We start from the raw sequence: 9343 nt of genomic DNA, 5'->3' as shown, positions 1-9343 counted from the left end.
TGAGCAATCCAAGGCTCTATCGTCTCGACATGTATTTTACTTCCTCATCCCTCAAGCCGTCCGACCGTACTTTTTATATTCGACAAGGATGCGACATGTATTTTACTTCCTCCTGCCACAAGTGGTTTTACCGGCGACCCAGCCAGCGTGGTTCCGCGACATGTATTTTCCTTCCTCCTGCCACAAGTGGTTTTACCGGCGACAACACCCAGCGTGGTTCCAACGTCATGCAGCATATGTAAAATCCTCTTCCATTTTGCTCACACACCATGCAACGTGGTGGTGCTTTCTTCCCCCGTTGGTGCATTATTGCTTCCTTTATCGTTTACCAACCAATGCGGCTGCTGTTTTGAACTTGGGATGGCTCGTTGATTGTAGGAAAGTAAGGTATATAAATTGGCATGACTCAGCCTGTGGAAACGAGGTGGGATTATTGAACGGCACTTGCGTGCCTTGATGACCATTAGATAATTTCTGAAACGCAAGTGACTCTTGTGGCCCAGCAGCCCAGCTACGCTCTACATGGCCCAGTACGGTGCTAGCCTGGACCAGCCAAACTCGCTGAGCCGCTGAGGTAGCTAAACGATTTCGCCTTCGTCCCGAAAAATCCAATCGCTACGGGAAAACGTTTCACGTTCGTATAAGCGGTGGCAGTATAAGTAATTTTGACTGACTAATAAGGGTACTAAGAAAACGGACGAAAAATTTAGGGAGAAACCTTACTTCCTTTATTAGTAGGTAAAGATTGCCTAGGTATAACTTTACCGTTACAGATTGAAGTGCACCTTCCAAACAAACAACGTGCCATGGGAAAGCTGCAGCATTATAGTTTAGATTACAATATTGCTGTAGTCAACGTGCAGAACTCCCTTGATCTTAAGGCAGCATATATTAATCATCAAATTCAATTTGAGAGCCATTGTAACGTGATAGCAGTAGGGCGTCTCTTCAAGAGTGGCAAATTTATTGCTACGTGTGGAAGATTGACTGATGAACCGAGCAAGTTGGACTGCAAGGAGCTCTCGACCTCCAATTGTAAAATCAGTAAGGTACAAGTATTTCTTACTTTACGACATGGAAGAAATACATATGTGCATTAAGATCCGAATGGCTTTGATCTGTGACAGTATCAACTCAGCTGTCATCTTTTTTCAGGAATAATTCTTGTTCACTGTCACATTTTTTTTTGCTAGGTTGGGATAGGAGGGCCTCTTGTTGATTCTGATGGGTATTTTGTCGGTATGAACTTTTATGACGAGGAAGTAACTCCATTCCTACCTAGGGACATAATTATTGAATGCCTCAGGAATTTTGAGACAGGGTATGTCTGCAACTTTTGGATGCATTGTATAGCAGTTATCTTGGATGTTAAAACTATTCCTCGGTGTATTTGTAGGACCATTTCTGCAGAAAATACCGACCGTACTCCAAACAGGTGTCCTTTCCAGCACTCCTCGTAACTATCTGTGCCGTACTTTCTTGCATGAATTTACTTTTTTTCTAACTTTTCTTAAGTCACATCCTGACAGATGGCCAGTGCCTAAACCGTATTGGACTTATCCGACAGATCCTGCAGATGACCTGAGTACCATGATGCGTTCGATTGTCTCACCGAAGTCGGAGAACTTATCTGGCTGTTCGGTCTAGATACAGTAAAAGTACTCTGGTGTCCTTGAATCGCTCCGTTCCCAAATATAAGACGTTTTCGCAGTTCATTTTGAACTGCCAAAACATTTATATCAAGGAACTGAGGTACAGTATTTCATAGCTACACGGTAGCATAAAGAAACGTTCCATATGATTAATGTGAACCTGCAAGTGTACATTGTGCCGTTTAATGTTCTGAAATTAGCTTCAGATAAGGATGCACACATCTTGAAATGGATTTCAACATATAACAAAGCAGGAAATCAATTCATGATTTTCTTATAAGACATAGAAGGTTAACACACGCTTATAGACATCAAACATGCTTAGCAAATCATTACTGAAACCTTAAGAATTAAGAAATCTGAAACGATGTGCATGCTGATTTTAAAATGGGAGCCACAAGTGACGGAAGTACTCCTTGATTTTAAAATGGGAGCCACAAGTTACGGAAGTACTCCTTGATTTGTCTTCTTTTCTATGTAGTCGACATTTGATATTTTTTCTACTATCATCGTGTATTATTGAGTACCTGTTGACCACATATAAATTTTGAAGTGACCTGGTGCAAGGTGCAGATAACAAAGTGTCTTTCCAAGATAGTATAACATGGGTATTATTAAAAGCCTCTTAGATAATGGTTATGTGGGAGTTAGAATAAATGATGAGAATAGTGATTTCTTTATGACTAGTAGGGGTGTGAGACACGGAGATCTCATCTCTCCCATCGGAGGAATGTTTTGATGACATAAAAAACCACTTCGTAACTGGGTGATTATAAAGGTGGCACTGGGTACCTGAAAGTGAGAATTGAAGATCATGGATCAAGAATGGGATTTTTCCATCCAAATGACGGAGAGATATACTTGGGCCCTCTCGGTGGGTGATGGCAACAACTCTGTGTGGACCAACTCGTTGGGACTCCAAGTGCAGAGTGTTGTAGCAAGCGACTTTTTCCCACAAGGGTGACTCGAGGGTTTATATCAAACTCTCGGAGAATTGGCTTAGAAGCTGAATTATTCCTCTCCTCTTCGAGCAACCTGCAAAATAAAGTTCTTGTCTTGTTTCCCCAACTCCACCGTGTGGTTTTCTAGCACAAGGTTTCGTATTAGTAATAGAAAATACAAGTATAAAAGTAAAGTAAAGTAGACAACCTAAGTAAACTAGATAAAAACAAATAAAGGCTAGTGGTATTTGGGTTTTGTGTGTGTGTGTGTGTATGTAAAGTATTTTTTGGTATTTTCGGATTAAATAATAGTGGTAAATATAAAGTAAGGTAATAGTGTTGGAAAGGTGTTTCTAGTGATTTAAAATGGATCGGAGTTCATGGGTTCACTTGTCTACTCTCCTTTTAAGATGTAGTTGACACTAACAATTCATCAATGATATAATATTGGTGCAACTTCAACATATGTTTGATAAGCATTCATATAGGCATTACATTCTAACATAGAGATGATGCAACACATCTCTCTTATACTCTTCAAGGAAGGAAAAACTCCAAGCAATCTTGAATTAAGAATCAACAGAGTATAGCCTTAAGCTAGTATTTTGACATAATGTTTGAATATCAAATATGCTACCTTGAACAAACAAAATTATTATAATGTTACATGATAATTATAGCACATGTAGTAACTTTATCTCTAATGAGGCAGCAAAAGAAAGGTAAATACCATAGTAGTCACTTTATCTCTAATGAGGCAGCAAAAGAAAGGTAAAATTATTAGAATGTCACATGATAATTATATCACATGTAGTCACTTTATCTCTAATGAGGCAGCAAAAGAAAAGTAAATGCCACTCCATCTAATACACACTTCTCCCCACACATGTTCTTGCATACAAGTTGGATCAGAACAAGTACTTAAGAATTGGGTACATGATATGCATCTATCAATACATCTTACACATAATAGGTTCTAATCTCATATATCAATATCATTGAATAAAGATCCATCACATATGAATTACATATATGACCATAGTCATGTTGTGTAGCTCATATGGTCTATGAAGAACAAGAGAGAAATAGATCAAGATACTGCGACAAACTCATAGTTAAGAGGTGGACTACTCCCTCTTCATCATGGTGATGATAGTGGAAATGTTGCAGAAGGTGGAGATCCCTCTGGTGGAGTTTCCCCCTCCAATCTTCGCTGGTTCTAGATCTGTTTTGGTGTTTCGGTGTTTCTACGGTACTCTCCTCGAGGAAGCCTCGGGAAGTCCTTTATATATGGGTTTTTAGGTCAGACAAAATCCGTGGGAGAAAGAATCAAGAGAATCAGACGGTCAAGGAGGGAAATAGATCTAGTGGCGCGCCCACCCTGGTTGGGCGCTCCACCAGGGTCCGTTTGTCCCTCCTGGCCCAACTGGTGACATCCAAGCGCTCCAGATCCTTCTCTTGATGAAATATTAGCACCCCCGAAATCCTTGGTCAATTTGACTTCGTTTAGGTCCCTAAAAGTTAAAAGTACACAAAACAGCGTTTTCCTGTCATGTACGATTATAACCCAAATAAAGGAGATCATTGTTAAATCCCCAAAAATCAATATAAAGCATGGATATAACATCATATATGTTGCAAATATGTGGGAATATATGTCAACAAACTACAAAGTTCATGCATGCATTTTACATGCATCAGTGGGAGGGCACCCAATTAGCTTGCGACTATGTCACAAGGTATGTCGTATCACGGAAAGAGTATAGAGTTCTTATCAGTAACGTGATTGAACTAGGTATGGAGATATCAATGATCAAATCTCGGATAAGTAAAGTATCACGAGACAAAGGGATTCGGTAACGAATGCTTATGGTTCTTTCGATCAGGAGGTCATCGTTGAATGTGTAGCAGCCATTATGAATCTCCAGGTCCCGCTATTGGTTATTGATCTGAGAGGTGTCTGCATCGTTCGTGAACCATAGGATGACACACTTAAGGTTCAACGTCGCTTAGGGTAGATTTGGAATGTGAGTTAGAAACCGAATGTTGTTCGGAGTCTTGGATAGGATTCAGGACATCAGAGAAGGTTTAGAATAGTCCAGAGAATAAGATTCATATATGGGAAGTCACTTTTTGTGTTTTTGGAAAGTTTCGGTGTTTGACCGGAGGTTTCTATAAGGTTTCGGTGGGCCACCATGGCTCTTTCACAAATAAAACAATGCATGTCGGAAATGCATATAAGACATTGCGCATCCACTTTAATGTGTTTGTTTGCTAAGATGAACCGACATGGCAAAGTACTATGTAGTGTCTTGGAGATAAATATTTTAATCTTTGATGGAATCCTAAGTTTTCATAGCTTTGACCATACCAAGTTGAGTTCACATGAGCCAACTCCATTTGTTCTCAACGGTCCCATTCTAACATGATAAGTAGATCTCACCGAAAAAATACCCAAGTTAGAGTAGCGCCACGCCACGAAGTCCTCTATCCCATCCGACAATGGCATTTGCAATATAAGCATGGCCAAAAAATATTTCTAACCATCACTTTATCCCATTGACCCGTGCTTGGATTAATCAATTCATTCACATGAGTTAATTGGAGTAGTCCTATTTGATACTGAAGCGTGAGAGGCACTTGCTATAGTTGAACATCCTTTAGGCCGGGCCTAACAAAGCTAGGTACAGAAAATCAAGGCCCAGCCTCAATCATTGGGCATAAATTTCATGCCCAAACCCGGCCCAGTTAGGTTTCGGGCCCTCTTTCCTATTTCCAACATTTCTGAGTAGTCCGGCAATTGGGCCTAAAACTCAGGATCAGGTCAGGCCCCGTGGGGATTTTCTGTTGACGAGTCGAGTCTACCACTCTCGCTCTCGCTCTCGCTGTCTCGCACCTCCGTTCCCCATTCACTCGCCACCGGCGGGGGGCGGCGCCGCCATGCTTCGGCTGCGGCGCAGCATCTTCACCCGCCTCCTCTCGTCTCCCTCCGCCTCTCCCATCTCCCATCTCCACCGCCTCCTCTCCGCCGTTTCCCCAAGCCCTGGACTCAACGTGGAGGAGTACCTCGTCGATCGATGCGGCCTCACCCGGGCGCAGGCAATCAAGGCCTCCGCCAAGATCTCCCACCTCAAGTCCCCCACCAATCCCGACGCCGTCCTCTCCTTCCTCGCCGGCCTCGGCCTCTCCACCGGCGACGTCTCTGCCGTCGTCGCCAAGGACCCCAAGCTACTCTGCTCCGCCGTGGACAAAACCCTGGCGCCCGTCGTCACCGGGCTCGCCGGTCTCGGCCTATCGCGCGATGAGATCGCGCGCCTCGTCCTGGTCGCCCGCGACAGAATCCGCTGCAGATCCATCGTCTCCTACCTCAACTACTACCTGCCCATCTTCGGCTCCTTCCACAACCTCCTTCGAGCCTTGAAGTTCAACAATAGTCTCCTCGGATATAACCTCGAGAGGACAGTTAAACCCAACGTCACGTTCCTGCGGGAGTGCGGTCTACATGATTGCGATATTGCCAAGCTGAGCATAGCTGCGCCGAGTATGCTCACCAACAATCTGGACCGTGTCCGGGCGACTGTGGCTTGCGCCGAGCGTTTAGGTGTGCCTCGTGCCTCTCCCATGTTCAGGCACGCCCTGCACGCTCTTGCATTTGACACCGAGGACACTGTCGCCGCCAAACTAGACTACTTGAAGAAGACGTTTAACTGGTCTGATGCTGAGGTGGCCATCGCCGTGTCTAGGGCTCCGCTTGTGCTGACAAGGTCCAAAGCAACGCTGCAAGGAAGGTCTGACTTCCTCATGTCTGAGGTGGGGTTGGAACCCGCCTACATTGCTCATCGCCCAGCAATACTCTCTTATAGCTTGGAGGGCAGGCTCAGACCCCGATATTATGTTCTAAAGTTTCTTAAGGAGAATGGATTGCTACAGCGGGAGCGGAGCTACTTCTCAGCAGTCATTGTGACCGAGAAGGTGTTTGTGGACAGGTACATATGCCCACACAAGGAAGCTGCACCGCACCTTGCTCAAGACTATGCAACAGCTTGCGGAGGCCAAGTGCCGACTAGATTCAGATTTGCATGAACCAACAACAGCCATGAAATTCTGAAACCATGCATGTATGGCGTGACATAAATTTTCACTTGTGTACGTTTCTAACTCCTTATGTAACTCTTACTTTCTTCCTTGATTCTGATATGTCCATGTCATCATTCAGTAGAGAAGAAATCATGGCACGGTTATGAACTTGTTCATCCTCTTGTGATGTTGACACACATTTTTGGATTGCGATCAGGCGATTCTTCGCTGCATTAGAAATGCTTTATTTTTTAATTTAATCGGTAGTTGATTTGAACACACATTTCTGTTTTCATTAGCACGTCATAAAATTACCATATCTCAGCTGTCCCTGCAATTGATAAAAATGGTGAAGCTTTTCATGTCAATATTAAGAAATCAATACAGAAATGAGGGCTACAGCCTACATGCATCATATTTGAAAAGTTTCATTTTTCTTCTTCACAAGCTGCCAATTTGCAATCATCTTAGGGCAGATTACACATCCTGTATTTGGCAACTTGTAGTGTTTTTTCTGAACTGTCATTTTAACCATCTACGGGACCTAAATTTGTAGTGTGCGTGATTTCCACCCTGTCCACCGATTGAAGTGTTACAGTAAGTTTAAAAAAAATTGTGTTTGCAGCAAATCTTCTAATGCGAATCCTGCAGCTCGATGGGTACTGAGAACATGTATATTCTTGGACACCCATCAATGTTTGTCCACCTGAACTTTTGAATTTCTGTGTAAAGAAGTACTGTAGGTGTTTTAACAATGTGTATAATAGGATTCTTTTACCATTGTACACTTTTGGTTCTTCCTCATGTCCATTGGCTCACACTTGCGATAGGAGAATTGATCAATTGCGGCCTCCACTTGCTCCATTGTAGTATTAATTTTGCTGTGCAACATTGATGCAGGTTTAGTTAAACGGCTAAACATATCTCTGCTGATATCTGTAAAGGATGAAACGAACAACAGTGCTCCAAAGCAGAAGGCTATTCTGTTTCTTGAAATGACATGGAAATATATTTTTTCTTCCTTGAAGTAATACATGGATAGATCTATTCTATTCGAAGTGCACCTAACTATTTGGCTGATGAGTTTGTACCAACTTTCTTCTTCTAGGTGGCGAGAAGAAACATGGCAGATATGGCTTTGCAATACTATATGTAGGTGATTCCGAAGGAGGATCAGCCTCGGTTCAGGTCATATGGCAGCGCAGATGGCGGATTTCAGTCCGTCTGGAATAAGACTACTCGACCATGCTATGCACATTCATGATGCCCTGTGGCTTTCTTCAGTAACTAATATTCATGGCCTGATGCCGGTGGGAGTCCTATTCAGAGAAGAAGCTCTTAATTAACTAGCTTGCCCCTTTTGAATTTTGCAAGTTAAGCAATCCTTCTTGTATTGTCCTATGGATTGTACTCCTGTACACTAATCAGGTGACACACATGTTGCTGTCGCCTGCTGTATTCATCAGCTCAACTGAGCCTGAACAAGAAATAAGCTGAATAAATTGGTACATTCAGCTCCGTACATGCTTCCTCTTGCTTGAGACATCTTGGACAAGTCATGCATGTACACACTTCATTGGTATGCTATATATTTTGTACCCTGAATCTTGAATCTGAATGAGCTGAAAGGTGACTCGGGACATTTCAGACCTCCTTGCACCCAAGTCCAGTGTGTACCTATCCCAATTAATAAGCTTTTGCGCATGGCCACGAAGGCTCTATAGCCCTCGAGCATGGAGAATTGGTGAGGCGAGCAGGGGTCTATACTTTTTTTTGGTTCACTAAGCATTTTCTTTGCTGGAATTTAGTGTCCAGTTGGTGCTTTCTGATCAGCTACGACTGTTCTTTCGCCTCTGCATTGTAGTTTGCTAAGTATTTTTCTTTTGCCCACTTGTTTTTATTCTGTTGAGCTTTATTAAGACGACTCCAACTTGCTTCTTGAGGTAAAAGGAGTTACCCTTCATTAAGGATGATGAGCTTCAGATCGGCATAGGTCTGCCTTCTCTGGGTTAAGGTCTGTTGGCGATGCCGCCACTGAGTTACCCTTTCTATTTGTTGAAAAGAAAAAGAGTTACCCTTTCTATATCGGTGGGGGCATAAGATGAATGGGTGACACATCTACCGATTAGCAGAACTGGCACAACAGGAAGGTGCAAAAGAACTACGCATTTCTTGAAGGTTCAGAGAGGAACACCGCGGAGGAAGATAAACAAGAGGCAATCAGAAGAGGAAGTAGATAAGGAGTAAAGAGTTTGCATTAACTAGAAGTAGTGCAGTTTGGATCGGTGAGCTAGGGATGCAGAAAGCTGTCTGATAATACAACTGATACACACACCTCACATGATCTGTATAATAACTAATCCTCTACGTTGGACCTCAACGCGAACTTATCTCTGGTAGATAATTCAAAGATCAGTGACTAATGTAATTCCGTTTCTTTCTGGTGAAAAAGATACACGCACACAAAAAAAACCAAGAAAACCCTTTGTCACAGCAATATTCCCAACACCGGCATCAAATAACAGTACTTCTAAAGAAGTTTTCCACTGAAACATTCGGTACATCAAACAAGCACTGCAGCGCCCAAACCATAGAGCTCCTGTCACAATGATGAACCATATTCTCAAACTTGCTGAATCCCTAAATACTTATTCCAGTTGTAGAGAACCTTGC

The 9343-nt window shown here is 42.8% G+C and overlaps 2 protein-coding genes across 5 annotated transcripts; both read left to right on the top strand.

Annotated features, from left to right (window-relative positions):
* The first annotated feature begins 806 nt into the window (after nt 1-806).
* LOC127307922 (uncharacterized) lies at nt 807-1585 on the top strand. The gene is made up of 4 exons (XM_071822126.1): nt 807-1049; nt 1194-1321; nt 1397-1456; nt 1516-1585. Exons 1-4 carry the CDS (start codon nt 807-809, stop codon nt 1583-1585), a joined length of 501 nt encoding a protein of 166 aa, XP_071678227.1.
* A 3863-nt stretch (nt 1586-5448) lies between these two features.
* On the top strand, nt 5449-8192 carry LOC127307920 (transcription termination factor MTERF8, chloroplastic). 4 transcript variants are annotated; one of them, XR_007856015.1, is made up of 2 exons: nt 5449-6739; nt 7779-8192. XR_007856015.1 is itself a non-coding variant. In XM_071821676.1 (2 exons), the coding sequence occupies exons 1-2, from the start codon at nt 5534-5536 to the stop codon at nt 7828-7830; spliced, it is 1098 nt and encodes a 365-aa protein (XP_071677777.1). In that variant the 5' UTR covers nt 5449-5533; the 3' UTR covers nt 7831-8192. The 4 variants fall into 4 exon arrangements, 2 of the variants coding, with proteins under 2 accessions (XP_071677777.1, XP_051194644.1); XR_011746772.1 differs by lacking the exon at nt 7779-8192 and adding an exon at nt 7571-7772; XM_071821676.1 differs by having other exon boundaries at nt 5449-6579.
* The last annotated feature ends 1151 nt before the right edge of the window (nt 8193-9343 follow it).

This window comes from Lolium perenne, chromosome 6 (assembly GCF_019359855.2).
Source record: "Lolium perenne isolate Kyuss_39 chromosome 6, Kyuss_2.0, whole genome shotgun sequence".
Lineage (NCBI taxonomy): Eukaryota > Viridiplantae > Streptophyta > Magnoliopsida > Poales > Poaceae > Lolium > Lolium perenne.
This window is presented reverse-complemented; position numbering and strand designations above follow the sequence as displayed.